The sequence below is a fragment of the Heliangelus exortis genome, chromosome 1, assembly GCF_036169615.1.
Source record: "Heliangelus exortis chromosome 1, bHelExo1.hap1, whole genome shotgun sequence".
NCBI lineage: Eukaryota > Metazoa > Chordata > Aves > Apodiformes > Trochilidae > Heliangelus > Heliangelus exortis.
This window is the reverse complement of record NC_092422.1, coordinates 25332725-25349399: the sequence shown is the minus strand read 5'-3', so window position 1 is coordinate 25349399 and position 16675 is coordinate 25332725. Positions and strand designations below refer to the sequence as shown.

At 39.1% G+C, this 16675-nt stretch overlaps 1 protein-coding gene across 3 annotated transcripts in view; it reads right to left on the bottom strand.

The window, feature by feature from the left end:
* The window catches only part of LOC139793452 (complement C4-A-like), a 51550-nt gene that overhangs the window by 29590 nt on the left and 5285 nt on the right, over positions 1-16675 (bottom strand). For 2 of the 3 annotated variants that reach the window (XM_071738171.1, XM_071738190.1), the window contains exons 7-21: positions 15916-16003; positions 14448-14553; positions 14142-14265; positions 12264-12379; positions 11125-11292; positions 10188-10385; positions 7728-7919; positions 6956-7105; positions 6412-6538; positions 6083-6154; positions 4979-5176; positions 3979-4090; positions 3689-3759; positions 2535-2674; positions 1221-1433 (exon numbers count right to left, since the gene is read on the bottom strand). In XM_071738171.1, the coding sequence (XP_071594272.1) occupies positions 1221-1433; positions 2535-2674; positions 3689-3759; positions 3979-4090; positions 4979-5176; positions 6083-6154; positions 6412-6538; positions 6956-7105; positions 7728-7919; positions 10188-10385; positions 11125-11292; positions 12264-12379; positions 14142-14265; positions 14448-14553; positions 15916-16003 (2075 nt within the window). The remainder of the gene's footprint in view (positions 1-1220; positions 1434-2534; positions 2675-3688; positions 3760-3978; positions 4091-4978; positions 5177-6082; positions 6155-6411; positions 6539-6955; positions 7106-7727; positions 7920-10187; positions 10386-11124; positions 11293-12263; positions 12380-14141; positions 14266-14447; positions 14554-15915; positions 16004-16675) is intronic. The other variant, XM_071738180.1, reaches the window with a different exon arrangement.

The window sequence follows — 16675 nt, the reverse complement described above, 5'->3', positions numbered from 1 at the left end:
AATATAAAGCTTGAAATCAGGATTTCAGTTTTCTTATTATTGACATATTCCCAAAATGAGATTTCTTAAAAAAAAAAAAAATCAGAATAAAATAAACTTTTTATTTTATTCTCAGCTTTGTAAGCTATGCAAGTCAAGTTCAAGGCTGTATTCACTTTTATAAATCTCTCATCTGTGAAATCCACCAAACTCTGAGCTCATCTTCTTGGTAAAACTTAAAATTTTTTCTTCTTATTTCCAGTTGTTCTTCTTCCAGTATTCTGTCTTTTAATAAAGCTCTTTAATATTCTGTTGTAGCACTGAACTCGGAGGCTGTGTCTATCTCTAGGAAAATTATGACCCGTGATGACAACAGGATTCCAACTTCCCATGCCTTATCCTTACCTACAAGGCTATACCTTGGCAGTAAAGATGTAAGGTTTCTTATTTTACACTTTTTGTGTAAAATAAGTGTAATATCCTATTATTTGTGTAAAATATTTGTGTAAAATAAGTGTTTTATTTTATATTTTATATTATCCTAATATTTTATATAATTTTAAATAATTTTATAATACCCTAATATTTTATATTATCCTAATATTTGTGTAAAATAAGTGTATCCTATCTACTTGGATAGAGTAATGGGTCTGTGTCAGCCAGTGCTGATTCTCAGAAAGTCATCTTTACTAAAGGGCTCCTCCTTTTCATAGTTTTGAAAGAGAACCAAGGTATTAAATAATCAATACATTGTGTTTGTTTGCCTGTATGTATTTTATCTATGCAATTGTTAAGCTTGAAGATCTAGTAACTAGAAGGAATAAGATAGGGTTGAACTTGATGTCTAGCAGAGGCTATTTCCCCCTCAAAATACTGCTAGGTGAACATCCATCTTGGCTTCATAAGGGACAAAGCCTTTTTATAAATACTGATGAAGCAGGTGGAAATTAAAAGATAAGAGATGAGCATGGTCTGTATGAAGGAAGTTGTCGCTGTGTCATGGGAAGAAGGGTGCCTTTTTGCCTTACAGAACAGTTAATTTCATATACACTACCCACAAAGTCATCACAGGGTTAAATTTTTTCCCCCTGCTACAGCTCAGTCCTTGCTGCAAAACAGGTTTCCTGAAGTTATGTTTTTAGGGATTTACTCCCTCCCTGAAAACTCCCCCCGCGCTGAATATTATCTTTGAGGAGACACACACATTCATGCAGTGCCTTCCCTCAGCTAGTTCTACCTACCACAACATTGAGGCTCTTCCTGATGCTGTCACTGTCCCCAGAAATCGTGTCAAAAGCAGTAATTGTAATTGGGATTTCTCCCACTGTCAGAGGGACCACGGAGAAGTAGGCTGCTGTTGCAGAGTTCCTCTCAGCCATCAGCTCCAGCTGCACAGCCTTCTCCTTCACCTCTGCAGTGCACAGCCCCTCTGCTGCATACATCTTCACTCTAACCTGTGGGGACAAGGCAATGCCTGTGAGCAGGCTCAGTGTATTGCTGCACAGGAAAAATATTCCAGCTCCACCATGTGTATGTAAGAATGGGAAAGGAAAAGAAGCTATCACATAAGACTTTGAATTTTGCTTAAAAAAAGAAATAGCAATGTGGGTATTTTGCAAGAGGGAAAATGTTTTCCATTTCTCCTTCCCTGAATTTCCTATTTTCCATCTATAAAATGGGAAAACTTGTTCCACCAGAAAGGGATCAAATGCTGGCACAGATTATGTAAAGAGGTGGTGGAGTCTTCCTCCTTGTAGATACTCAATATTTGGCTGAACAAGACCCTGAATAAATTGCTCCAACTGGATCTGCTCTGAGCAGCAGGTTGGACTAGACACCTCTGGAGGTACTTTCCAACCTAAATTATTCTATTACCCTATTGTCTGTGAACATCCATCTACATTAACTAAGGCTGTGAAGATGAATTGTCCAGTATTTCTTCATTGTGCTCTGAATTTGCAACAATTTTGGCCTATGCCTGACTTACAGGGAAGTAAGCAGCATAGTACATACATCCCAACTTTACATCACACAGCAAAATTCAGAAGATGCTGGTCAAGCAGAGCTGCCTGAGAGATGGGAAGAGGTGAAAGAAAACATCAGCCTGAAGATCCTGGAAGCCCTAAGCTCAGTGACATATGCAGAGCTGGATAAGTGTTCCATGCAGGCAGGAAGTGGTTTGGCATTGATACACAAAGAATTTTCTGGCTAATGTATCAGATTGTGTCTCAGAATTTAGCTCTATGTCTTGTGTACCTCCTTTATCAGCAGCTGTGTGTCAGCCAGATCAGGAGGCAGCAAAAAAGGAGCTGATTGCTTCAGGGAGAAGATGTCTCCAAAGATAAAGATTTTGGGTTGGGTAAAACAGTAAAAATCTGGTTTGTATGGTAATTTTGCCTAACAAGTAGAACTGGATCCTTGGGGAAACTTCCAAGATGGGAGCAGGTTGTCTGGGCTGTAGGAGGACACTGAAAGGTGGCTGGGTCATTTACATTAAATTATCATATTGCTATTTATCTTGATGTGTATAGGACAGCAGTTGGTGGTAGCAATACCTTGAGAGCCAGGGGCTTATAGTTGTAAATCACTACTTTTATTTCTAGCTGTTCATGTCGTTTGACTGAGAATGGTAATCTCATGGATACAAAAAAATCTTTGAAAACTGCAAAAGTGTGAGGCTCAGCTACGCAAAATCCTGGGAAGAGAAAAAAAAAACAACAAGAAAACAAAACAGAGCTGAGAATTACGCAGCATAAACTGATAAAAAGTTAGATGTCTAATACTAATAATCTAATTTAATAATCTAATACTAATTGCCTGGTCTCCCTTGAGGTCAAGAGCAGGAGACAGAGACAGACACCTCCAGAGAGCATTTCAATGTTCTGTCCTAGAGACTTATATCAGGGGTGGGTGATTTGCTCCCTAGAGTCACTGCTGCCATAATTTTCCACAGGTAAAATTTGTCAGCAGTATCTGCAGATTTTGTGAGTGAAATGTGGCCCAGCTTTCTTGCCAAGACTGTATAAAATATAACAACCTTTCCTCACTTTCTGTAAATAAACTTCATGGCCATCACTGCACCCCTGGATGAGCTTCCCTTTACAAAATGGAGTGGGCAGCACCCACCAGATGGACCATTTGGTCCTTTTTTTGTGGTCCTGGACAATACCTAGGAGCTCTCAGAGAGCAGCATCTGGGAATCTGGTCTCTTTATTATCCAGCCCTTGCTGATCCTTTGCTACTCTCCTGGCGCTCTTCTCTTGCTTTCCAGAGACCAAAGGCTTCCATGTTTCTCTGAGATGGTCAAAACTTGCCCCCAGAAATATTCAAATAAAAGTGGTGTTATTACTGCTGCCTTTCTTGTGGTTTCCTGGGTGTGTGTGAGCTAAAATGAGATGGTTTATCAATTTGAAAGAATAGGAGAGAGTTTAGATTGTTTATTCCATTCTCCTTCAGAACCCCTTTCATGTTGTTCTTATAAATATATAGAAATACATACAAATGTATATAAAAATTAAAAAAAAAATTGTCCCTTACATTCTAACTGGGCTTTAATATGGTAAAAGAAAGGAACAAATATGATCAAAATACTTGGTGTTTTTCAGAACAGACTGTCTCACTTTGCCAATATAGCATATATCTCTGTTTTAAAAAAAAATTCTCTGTTCATCTGTACAAATAAACCAAATAAAATACCCAACACCTATACCTTTTTGGGGAGATATGCTGATTGCCTGAACTTCCCAGGTAGTTATAGAGTCAGGAACAACATTTCCTACACTATGAAACACAAAGTAAAATGTGTTAGGAAGGACATAAAAATGTAAACACTGTCATTTGCTTAAGTTCAAATATTGCAAGGGAAAAAAATATTCTCTCTGTTGCTGAGACTTTCAAATATTCTGAAGTCCTCTGCACCAGATAACACATGCAGCAGATACTTATATGCAGTTTATTGTACAAATTTAGAGACATTCACCTAGTCAGGGAATACAGTACCTATGATTTCCAGGGTTTTCCACTTCTTCAAGATTCCACCACCAGCTCTCAGGAAAATAACTACGCAAGGTGACAGAGCTTTCATCAAACCATTCTTCATGGTCATCATAGTCTGTAAAACAAGACCAGAGCTTTCTTCTACTGACCTTAAAGTGTGTTGCGGGAAGTTGGTTTGTCAGAGAGAAAGGAGCAGGATAAATCCTCCAAATGAAAAGATTTCATCCCCTACATTGAAAAAAATGCTGAAAAAAAGACAAGCCATGACCAAAGATTGTAACTGAAAAAAAGGCTAATTCTTCTTTCTAAGTTCAATAACTAGATATTGCCAAACAACAAAAACATTCCCTTTTAGTGAAGCGTAGCAAATATGTTCCCACTATCCCATAGGTGTGACAGGCAGAGTGTGGAAGGGGAACTCTGAGAAAATAGCAGAAATTACACTTTGAATAGTCATTTTCAACACAAAATATTCTTTGGGTGTGACATGAGCTCCTCTGTGATCAGAGACAGACTCTGAAGAGAGGAAAAGAAGAAAGAGACAAAATTATCCTTGTCTGAAGTGGCCTGTTCTCATCAAGCAGTGTTTAGGAGGCATTTGAATGTTATAATAGTAGAACTAATAAAATAGTCATCAATCAGAGATCAATCAGAGCCTGGAACAGAGGCAAGCACCCCCTTACTCTGCTCCATTGTTCACAGTGGAGTCTCCTGGGGTGTGGACAGAAGCCTCCAGCTCCTCTGTATGGCAGTCCTGGGTCCAAAAGCGGTTAAAGTGATTTCTTTCTTGACCCAAGAAGTTATCCTGTCCCACCTCCCACCTTCACAGTGTACAACTGTGAAGATACAAAGGTGTGCAGGTGCTGCACCATACCAGGGCTCACTGAAATGGTGATACGAGACCTTTCCCCCCTGCCCCACAGCTTTAAATGCCCCTCAGCCCTTCCTTGTCACCATAGGAATGGGATTTTTCTGTAGGCAGCTGTATGTCACCATTCTTTACATCGTGCCAAGCCCACTCTGATCCTCTTGGCTTTCTTCCTGAGGGCAGTGGCTTTCTCACAGCACTCCTGGAAGGCTTTCCGGCATTCGGAGGAGCTGGCAACCTTTGTCAGCCTTTTCAGACAAGAAAACCTCATGGGATTTAATTTCATTCCATCTTCACAGCATTTCTGCAGGTCAGTGTTTAGGTATTTACTGGCTGCAGGATAATTAAGAATCAGAATTAGTGCTGGGGAAGTAGCAATAAGTGTAAAGGCGTTAACTGAGCTAACTCTTGTTATTCTTTGCAGTTAATGGTAATTGTTATTGCAACAGCCTACCTTCAGCCAGGGGCCTGTTCTGCATCCTAAAAATAGTCCACAAGCACAGAAGGAAAGCATGAGCCCTACGGCATCCTAAATATTTTATTCTAAACCTTCCCTTCAAATCCAGGTGGTGAATTAAAACCCCCTCCTTGGCACACTGATGTCATATATCTTGATAGTCATGGTAGTGTTCTCAGTCTTAAATAAAGAGACCAATTTAAAAAAGGAAGGATTTAAAATAAGGAAGATTGTGTCATGCCTTATGGCAAGGAAATATCAATTTGTGTAAATAGGTCTAAAAGAAAACCTTTCGGTTTTTTAAATTCAGACTAATTTAAAAAAAAAAAAAAAAGATCAGATATACTAGCTGTTCTATTAACTGAAGCACAGAGTACCGAAGGTGGCAAAACTTCAAAACAGAATGTTGAGAAAAAAAGTAGTACCTATAAAACATTTTCTGGACACACAAATAAATGCTGAAAAACTTCAAAGCCACTGGTGCTTCCATGACATCATATCTAGCAGAAGCACTTCACATTTGGGGTTATAAACTGGTGAATTTGTTTCCATTTGTAACTGGACCACTCTGGTTTTGTTGTTTGGGATGTTTTGATAGATGATGCATCAGGTCACAGGGCACAGCATACTTGTGCACCCTTATGTCACTTAATGTAAGAACTGAGACTATGAGTATCTCAGTATCCTTTACTATCTCATCACTTCTTGACACCTGAATCTCAGCCAGATCCCTTTGCCTCCCCTTGCTAAACCTTTCAGGCCACCTGGTTGGGCAGACATACCAATTCCTGACAGTTCCTTCTGAAAATCCAAAGATCTCTTCTGCCTTCTGGTACCCTGGTGGCATTTATAGCCTGGGAAAGCAGAACAGAAGAGCTTGGTCATCAAACTGTGACAACACCAGCCTGATCTTTCAGAGCTGGGCACCAAAGGACCACCAACCAAGGCTCTGGGATATCTGAGCTGCCAGCACCCAGTGAAAAAGAAAAATTGATAGGCAAAGAAGTTCTTACAACATCGTGACAATATGTTCCTAATTTTTAAGCAATCAGCCTACCCAGCTCTATAATGGTCTTGAATAAACATCTAAAAAAAGTCAGATTAAACTTACCTTCCTGAATATTTGATTTAACTGTATTTGATAAGAAGGCCAGACCAACATCAGTAAAAACTTGGACATTATCTGCACCACCACCTGCAGAACACCCGAGATCATATGAATTCATAGCACTAAATACCTGCCAAATAAAATAGCATAGATGGACTGAATATGCTTGCAAAAAGTAATGTTTTTTTTTTAAATGTGTATTAAAAAACCCAACATTGTAGCCTTTGATTCACAGAAGCAAGACATACTATTGGTATGAGCTACATTTGAAAACTGAGATTAAAGCTGAGCGGTGTTTTAGTTGGAGAATGCTTTTGAGTAATGCTTTTAAATTTACAAGGTTGTTTGCTGTAGTATGGAAAACCTCATCTTAAATATCTCATTCATCTTAAATAGATCCTAAATTGCAAAACCAAGAGCAGTTCAAAGTTTAGCAAAGCTCTGATTAGCAATTAATAGCCATTAATTCAATTTTGATGCTTTCAGTAGTCATAGAAAATTTTGCTTGAGTAATAAATATGGTATTTTCTTCTGAAAGATATCTTACTTTTTTGTCTGTAAGCTTATTTTTCTTGTTCAGAATAGAAACTGCTTTATCAACCACAGCTAAGGCAACTGTTCCTGCATGGTCTGTTTCAATCATTAAATTGATGTTCTCTGTTGGTTCATACACCTCTTGTTCTGTTCTCACTTTAATCTAAATAGAAAAGATGGAGATAAAAAAGTCACACTTGTTAATAAAAAGGGAAGACTCTTTGGGCTAGGAACACTCTGAGCTGTGATTGTCAGAGGCTAGGGAGTCCTTTTCTATCTAAGATGGCTGAGACTTTCCTAATGTAAACTGTTATGTATTTTTTTATGTGCTTTTGAAATGCTACAAAATATCAGAAACAGAAGAGCTTGAAAATTACTTCAAATTCCTTTTTTTTTTTTAATTTCCTAGTAAATTACTTCATTTTCATTTGATGAACCTCACTACAGAAACAAAAATACTGTCTATCTGTCAACAACTCTATGGGTGGTTCCTTGTGTTTTTCCACTACATAGACAGATGCAGAGGAGGATTTATTAGTATGAAACTATATTTTTCATCTCTTTCTGGCACAATCTGTCCTATGGAAGAAAGCTATCTCTGCTGTCACTCCTGGGAGCCTTCCTGAGCTGTTAGACAGAATCCTGATGACTCTCTTTCAATAAAAATCAAAATTTCCACCATGTCTTTCACTTTTTAACCCCAGGCCTACACTTGCTCTGCTCATACCCCATGTTTTTGTTTTTATTATAGAATAGAATAAAGAAGCCACTTTCTTGGAAAGTACCTTTCCTTCACAGACATCCATGACATCTACCCATGCAGAATCAGCAACAATCTCTTCCCGGCCCTCGTTTGCAATGAAGTAGTAAGCTAAAAACCGAAAGGCAGGCACCATCCTGTGGGTGATTCTGAGGTTTATGATTTTATTTGAGGAGGGAACCCTTCCCAAAAGCTCAGTTTGTCCCCTTGTCACAACCTGCAAAGAAGAAACAACAAACAGAAATCAAGTATTTTGAGTGTATATGGGCCCTATGTTGCATAATTTTACGTACATTTATAGAATTTTCAGAGGCCTATTTAAATTTTGTCCTCTTCTAATGTCACCTAATAGTTTTAATTCATAATCTGCATACCAATGGTTTGGAAGAGATCAGCACACAGTGCCTCTAACACAGGATAATGGTGATAAACCTCTGATGTACTCATCCTGTGGCCCAAGTTTGAACCCAAATGTACCTCCCTCCACCCAGTCTTACAGCTTGAAAATGAGATACCAGTTTGCAGTCTTATTGTTGCCTTCTACAATAAGAGACCACCACCTCCTGGACAGGGTAAATTTTATTTAATCTGTCATCTCTATTGAATCTTTCAGGTGACCTGGGGAGGTTGTAGGAGGAGGTTCACTCAAAAAGTATTTTTCAGGATAAAGTATCACATACTGGTCTTTAGTGGATTTCAGCCCATCTTGCATTTTTTAACTCCTTTGTTCCCATGTAATTATCCATGGATTGTCAGAGGAGTAGAAAACAGACACGCTGGCTGGCTGGATACTGCTCTTCCCTGAGCAATATGCATGCAGCTTTCCTAAGCACATCATATATGGGCTTCAGGCAGAAAAAACACAAAAAAAAACCCCAAACAACAACAACCCAAAACAAATCCTAGTCCTAAATTGTCACTGCCTTCATTTAGGTGACCAAAGTTTGGCAGACAGCATCACCACTGAGGTCCAGCAGTGTCTCCCACCAACCCAGCCCTTCACAGATTTCAGAAGTACAACCCTATGTTATGTCATTCAATGAAAATAAACTCCAAACCCCAAATTTAACTCGTAAGGATACAATTATTCCAATATATGTAAGTCTTATTAAAAATAAATGGGAACAGGTGCTCGTGGTGCTTATCATACTGGGAAATTTAAACTGCCAAGGGAAATTAGGATGAAGAGAAGGAGGAGATTTAAACGTATCTGTCATTCAACAGATTCACCTCTGGAATGTATTAATGAGCACATCTGTCTCCTTCAACAAAATAAATACTTTGCATTCCTGGTCCCAGGCTGAGCAGGATTTTTTCCTGGATTTTCCATCTACAGAACTGTTTTTTAGACCTAATTTCAGGATGCTCTATAGGGCCATAGCAGCAAATGCCTTGAGACCATATTTGTTGGACACAACATCATAAATAAAATCGGGTGGAGGCAATATGGACCTCCACTAACAGAAGAATCATGTGTTATTTATTCATGAAATAATCCATAGTTAACTACAAAAGGCATTTTCTGAAGTATTAAAGGTCCCCTAAAGCCCAATTAGGTTTTCTAAGGGCAGCAATGTATATGTGTGATCTGCCCACAAGTAGGTGGGCAGTTCTATAATAGCTGAGAAGAAGGTATTTATGTGAATCAGGCCAATAAAAATATTGGCTTATTATGAAGAAAGAATTCTGACTGGAAGGAATGGGAAAGAGGAAGATACGCAAGTAAATTGTCATAGGCATCATAGAAATCTGTCTAGTATTTCAGATTTCAAGGCTGTCAGTTTAGTATTTTTCATAAATATCCACTTAAATTCTCACTCTGAATTGTATTATAGGCTACATACTAAAATTTGTACTCCTGTGTCCTTCTTCTGAAGAAAAATTTACAAAGATTTATGTTTTACATACACAAAAATATAAGCAAATATATAAAAATAACAGAATAATCAAAATAGTTTCTGAAAGGGGCCTATGGAGATCTCTAGTCCAGCTGCCTGGTCAGCAATGAGATATCACCAGCATCAGATCAGATCAGATCAGATCAGGTCAGATGGGGCTTTTTCTAGTTGAGTGGTAAATGCTTCTGAGGATGGCAACTCCCTGACCCCTCTGGAGAACCTCTTACAGTGTTGCATTCACCACTAGTGAAAAAAACTTTTCCAAAAGGAACCTTCCAGGCAATAATTTGTAGCATTTGTCTCCTGTTATATTGCATGGCGCCACCTAAGACAGTTCATCTCCATATGTCTGCAACACATCTTCAGGTAACTTTAAATTGCTGTTAACTCATTCTTAGCCTCTTCACCAAACCCAACAAGCCCAGTTCCCTCAGCATCTCTTGGTAGCTCAGGTGTGTGAGGACAGTGATCATCTCAGTTACCCTTTCTTGTATCCCTTTGGTTTCCCCTGGTACTAGTAACCAGATAGATGTTCTGGGTTGTATAATTTCTAAGAGAAATTACTGCTATGCTACCATTCTGCTTACCATATAATAGAAGTAGTCAATCTTTCCACTGCCAGACTGGTGAATATCATTCAAAGTGATGCTTAAGGTATCTCCAGGTGCCACAACAGTGTGTGGGATGCTGATGCTAAGGTAACTCGGGGAAGCAGACTGGTATCTTTCAGCTCTGATACTTGTTTCAGGTGATTCTAATTTTTCTTTACCCTCTCTAGCCTTTACCTGTTGGAGAAGAAAAGGACAGAGTGAGTAAAGTATCCCTCAGGAGACAAAAAAGAGTGACACCCTTAATGCATATCTTGCCAGGTTATTCAGAAAATGCTGGGATATGACATAAGTCACTGCTGACACCTCATCAGCAGAAACTGGAATAAAAGAATAGTATTTTAACTATTTGATTCTCTCACCCTCGTTTGTCTCTTGCTGTATTTGCATTTGCTATTTTCAGGCTTGACTCTTTCTGAGTCAGAATTAATGACTAAAAATGACATTTTTCCTCCTCTTTTTATATTGCACTCATAATTGAACCCTCTAGTGTTCAGATGCAACCTACTGTATGTATTGCTCAGGACCTTTTCCTTTATTGTCTTCTCATAATTTTCTGTAACATTTCTTGGGGATATTCCTTACAGCCCCATTCTCATCCTTCATGCCAGGAAAATGCATATCTGAACCACAAAATAAAAGTACCACTATCATCCAACCACTACTAGCATTTATTCCCAAAGCTCTGATGTACAAGAGTGTCCTTCACTTCATTCACAACATTCCTCAGACCCCTGAGGAACTGAAATTTCTCTCCAAAATATCTTACACAGCCTGGACAAAGCTGTGCAGGTGGTATAAGAATTCCACCCTCTGTGCTAGTTTAATGAACACTGATAATCTTCAAGATTGTATTTGTCTTATGAGCTCTTATCAGTGGTATATTTTTAAACAGGGAGGTTTGTTTTTTCTTTACCACTATTTGAAGATTTTCAGCATCTCCAGGAATGTCAAATGTAAAGGGGATTAAGCCCTTTTTATTAGAGAGTGCAGTCTTCTTCATCGGAGGTTTTCCAGGCAAGGTGACCATAGCAGTGACAGCTATAAAGGCAGCAGGAGACCCATCAGTCAAAGTGACACTTGCCTATGGGAAAAAAAATGTTTTTCTGTTACTTCAAGGAAATGGCTGGGTTTAGAAAATGCCTACAAACAGTGCAAAATTACTTCCATAAACAGAGTAGAAATACAAAACCCTGCACAATAGTGTTTGAAAATTTGAGTTTTGTGAGGAGGTAGCAATTGATTTAGTCTGGACTCCAGCTAAGATAAAAATCTGTGAACACAGATTAAGAGCTGCCCCAGGTTTTCACTTAGCATCTAGTAGATCTCATCTGATCCCAGAGATATTTTCTTCAACTATTAGAAGATAAATTTCTAACTTTGGCTCATTGCAGAAATCTTTTGGAAAAAGTTGAAGTTGTGAGGTTTAAGAACTCTAAAATTGAAATGAAAAAAAAATAAATCGTGGTTTAATTTTCAGAATTTTATTTGATATGGGATTAATTTTATACAACATTAAAATAGAATCATAGAATGGTCTGGGGCCTTGGAGATCCTCTAGTTCCAACCTCCCTGCCATGGGCAGGGACACCTCCCTTCAGACCAGGTTGCTCGAAGCCCCATCCAACCTGGTCTTGAACATCTCCAGGTAGGGAGCAGGCTCAACCTCCCTGGGCAACCTGTGCCAGTGTCTCACCACCCTCACAGTAAAGAATTTCTCCCTAGTGTCTAACCTAAATTATTATTCTAATCTTTTGTTATGGAAGTAAGGAAACTGCTGCTACATGTTATATAGAACACTGTAGTGCAACAGTGCACGGATGATTTCCAGAACAGAAAACCAGTGTATTCTGACTACACCTTCCCTGCTCAGGCTCTGTATGTACAGGAATGAGACAAACCAGATGTACAAACAGTAACTCCATGTTGGACCTGTTCCTGAAGGTCTCTGTCCTGCAGAGCTCCTATTGGATCAAGTCAGGATTTTACAAACAGAACATATGTATATCCCTTTTTACAGAGGCAAATGGACCCAGTCAGCTAGATACTGCGTACCACAACAGTGAAGGGGGCTCCAGGCACAAAATACTTCTTGGTGTTAGACAGATCAACAGCATAAGGAGATTTCACAAACTTCACATTGCTGAGTTCCTCTTCTCTCATCTCACCACCTGTTAATATCAAACAGTGCACGTTGCTAAGGGAGGAATAACTATGTACTTACATATTACTGTAGCATCCACCACTTCTGTTTTCAAGATTAATTGCATTTTTAGCAGTGTATGTAAAGAAAACAGAAATATGAACCCTCACTAAAGAGCTTCAGTCCTGAGAAGAGGAAGAGATGGGTGCAGGCAGGTGGGAAGCAGAACCAGAACCAGGCCAGTGGAAGGGCTGTGGGATGCATGCAATGCTCCAGCACTGGCAGATGTGTGCTCTCAACAGCTCAGACATGGAGACTTAAAAAGCAGCTTGTTACTCAAAACATAAAAATTCCCATCTAACACATCAATTGGAACAAGGTCCCTGCAACTTCAGGCATCACAGAAGCTGCTGTGGCTGTGTCCCTCCCTTTCTGAGCTGTCAGGGCTTTATTCCTGGGGTAAGGCTACATTGAAATCCTACATAAAAATCACTCAGAATCATCAGCAGGCAAGGTTTGTGGCATAAACCTCTCATTTTCTCAAAGGGATTTTTTTTCCCATATTTGACTGTTGGTGAGTATTAGTATTACCTAGTTTAATCTTCTGCAACTTTGCATCTACAAGGCAGCTTGAGCATCTGCTTCTCATTCAAGATTCTTCTAGTTAAGCCCTTCATTCTTCTAGTTAACTTCTAGCTAAAAAACATACTACTTCCATAAATACTTCCAAAATACCAGTTGCATGGCTTGCTTTGAACTAAATGCATACTTTCCACATTCTTATTTTCCACTTTAACACTCAAAGGTTGAGATGTATTAGAAACCAACCCAGCTCTGCCCTGTCATACCAAACCAGCAAGTACAAGAATGTGGAGGCAATCAGCCCACAGAGGAAAGAATCAGCATGCACAGCATGGTGAAGATAACTCTACATCACAAGATTTTTATGCCCATCATATGGGACATATGTGGCAATGGGAGGGCTCTCAGCCCTTTGGCTCTTGCAATAAAAGTTGCAGCAATAGTGCATGTAAGTACCTATCACAGACTGTACTAAAGAACTGCACAGCTGCAATGCATTTGATCTAATTTTAGGATTCAAAGAAGTTTTGGTTCATGTTCAGATATAACTTCTTGTGTTCCAGTTTGTGCCTGTTGCTGCTCATCCCATCGTTGGGCACCACTGAACAGAGCCTGGCCCCATCCTCTTGACACTTGCCCTGCAGATGTTTATAAGCACTGATAAGATCCCCTCTCAGTCTTCTCTCCCCAGCCTCAGCTCTCTCAGACTTTACTCATAAGAGACAAGCTCCAGTACCCTGATCATCTCTGTAGACCTAGGCTGATAGCTTAGCCAGCTCAAGTACCAAGCAATTTCAGATACCAAGCCCAACTAATAACTTTTTATTTAAGGAGAGCAAATAATTTGTATTAATACAAGTGCCTAGTGCCACTTCAGATGGACAAGGATGTCTTCTATATTCCCACAGGGCTGGTTTATGTGGGACAGACCCTTAGGGGGTGCTTCCAGGAGACACGGGCACTTCTGGAGCATCAGTGGAAGACCACAGAGAACTACACGGGGCATTTAAACTGATGCTGGACATCTGTATTCAGATGAGCAGATCCCACCTGACGTCAGTTTGTGCACAGAAGGGGGTCAGATGAACAAAACTCATGCACAAAGCATGATCCAACAGTGGGACAAAATTTCCCCCATGAAGCATTACACTAGAGAAACTGTATGTAATATTTCTGTTAATCTACCAGCCAAGCCATAGGGTACTCACTTGCAGTTTCTACAGTGGTAACAGCAACATATAAATGAAACCCTTCCAGAGTGAAAATGCTCTTTTTTAATTTCTCTTCCAGAAGTGTTGTATTTAAAGTAACTCTTCCTTTTCCATTTTGAATCTAAAACAAAAGTGGAAAAAAAAATGTGATAACCCTTCACTGGTTTGCTGCAATTAAAATTTAAAAAAGTGTTGCTTATAGCATGACTACAGTTTTACAGGGAATTTTATTTCTATAATTTCTGACAATATTCAGCTCACATGAGTTAAATCAGAATTGTTCCACTGAACTTCAGTACTTACTGATATCTGTTGTTCCAGGCCTGGAAGAAATACTTTTTTCTCACTGTCATCAATTATGCCAAATCTCACATATGCAGCCCCTTGAATCCCTTTCCCATAAAAATGTCTTTGGAAGGAAGAAGAGAAAGGAGATAATAATTAAAAAAAGACATTAATAAAAAGCAAGCATAAATCAGACTAATCATTTTATGCTGAGATAAAATTGGGATCTCTGTAGGAATCCCACTTATGACTAATAGCATGAAACCAGAAAAACAGATGCACTCACTGACATTACAAGCAGGAAGATCCATATACAAAGTGAGGGCTTCAAATATATGGTGCATATCACTGGTAAAATAACGTGTGGAGGCATCATTTCTATTTAGCTTGGATGAACAGGTAATTCTTTTGTATGAGCAATATTTAAAATGAGGCCAGAGAATCATCTCGGGTACTAATCTGAAATATTTAGTACCTCTGAAGATCTCCAGAGGGAAATCATACCTGCTGAAATTTTAGTATCAGCATTAAGCAGAGCAGCCACCCTTTACTGCATGTCTCTCCCATGGATTTATTTATTTGTTTAGTATAGCATAGGGACCTATTGCAAGTGAAATACTGGCATATAGGCATCTGAGCAGAACAGTCCTGAACTCTTCAAGTGGAGAGTTCTCTCTACCTGAGACCTGTCACAGCCATGTTGGCTTTTGCTTGTGAAAATCTTGCTTCTTAGTTCTGTAATAGCTTATTTTTGTTTAAATAAAACCTCTTTCCAATTGACCTGCTGAGCAGCCTGTGGAGCATCTATACCTGTGAAACTAACTGAGATGCACTTCTTATGGAAACTGCTTCAATTGCCATAACTAACAAGTGCAGAAAACAACAGCCAATACACCAACTAACAGTTCATTACATGCATGGCCAGCTCAATAGAGAAATAAATTCAATTATTGGGAATTCCTTGTGTTGATTTTGATAAAAGTCAGGCAGGCCTGTGTAGCACCACTAGGACTTTTTCCAATAGACAAAAGTATCTAGTTATGCAACCCCCTATTTTTGGGGGGTTGTCAACCCCATGATGTTAATGAGTAGGGAAGTATGCATGAAGGATTTGCACAGTCCATAAACTGAAAATTGAGTGCTACAATAACATATTGTAGAAAGGATTAGTATATTAAAGCCAATTATCTGACACCACTTTGTATCACAATATCAAGTAATCATGATTAAAACTAATAATTAATTATTCATTAGAAGCAAATAAAGAAATCGAAGGTGTCCAAGATTAAAAGAGTTCATCCCAGCAAAAGGAGAAGGACAGAGGGTTCTGTCTGCTCTCTCAAGGTTTGCTGGGGACAGGAGGTATCAAGGCACAGTCAAGGCACAGAGGTCAAGGACAGCAGACAGAAGACCAATAAGAAGAAGCTGCAAAGTTCATTATTGCTTTATCAGCCACCTAAGCCACCCTTGCTGTGAGCACACCTACTTTGCCTCGATATCAAACACGAAGTTTTCATTCCAGATGTGGTAGTATGGCTGAAGTGGGATGAGTTTGACTTCAAAAGATGGAAGTTCTGCATGAAAAAAAAAAAAAAGAAGACAAAAGGTCATGACATGAAAATTTCAAACATACCTTGAACCCCTATCATGTGGCAACACCCATTGGGAGGATGCAGCTGCAGTGAGAGGCTGTTTTAGTTTGAATTAGCAGTGCACTTCTGAAGCAAAACTGATTTTTTTTTTTCCTTATTCTGCTTTGCTAGACACAGTAGAGCAGTCTGGGAGTGTAAAAATTGATTTATTTACCATGAAGATAAATCAGAAGATAATTAACTGCTAATGGGCATTAAGTGCCCTGGTCTAGAAGCAGCCTGAAGTAAACCCACCTTGAGGTGGGTTGAGTGTGTACAGGAGATCCTCAGCATCAGCTGTGTCACTCTGCAATTTGGGTCTAGAAAGCCAAATATTGGCTACTGTAGGTATAGCCAGAAAATTTTGCTCCTGGATGTTGGTGTTTGCAGAGGATGTGGTGGTCTCCACTATTCTGTTACATCCACTAGCTAAGGTATAACCAATAAGTTTTATTAAACTGAAATTGTCATGTAATCCTGAGGCTCTTTTTGCCTTTAAGAAAAAACAAGCAAACGACCCAAAAACCCACACTAAATTTTACAAGAATGCATAATTTCAACACAAATTACATGATTTCTTACTCCAAATTATTAAATTTCAAAATTTCTCCTTTT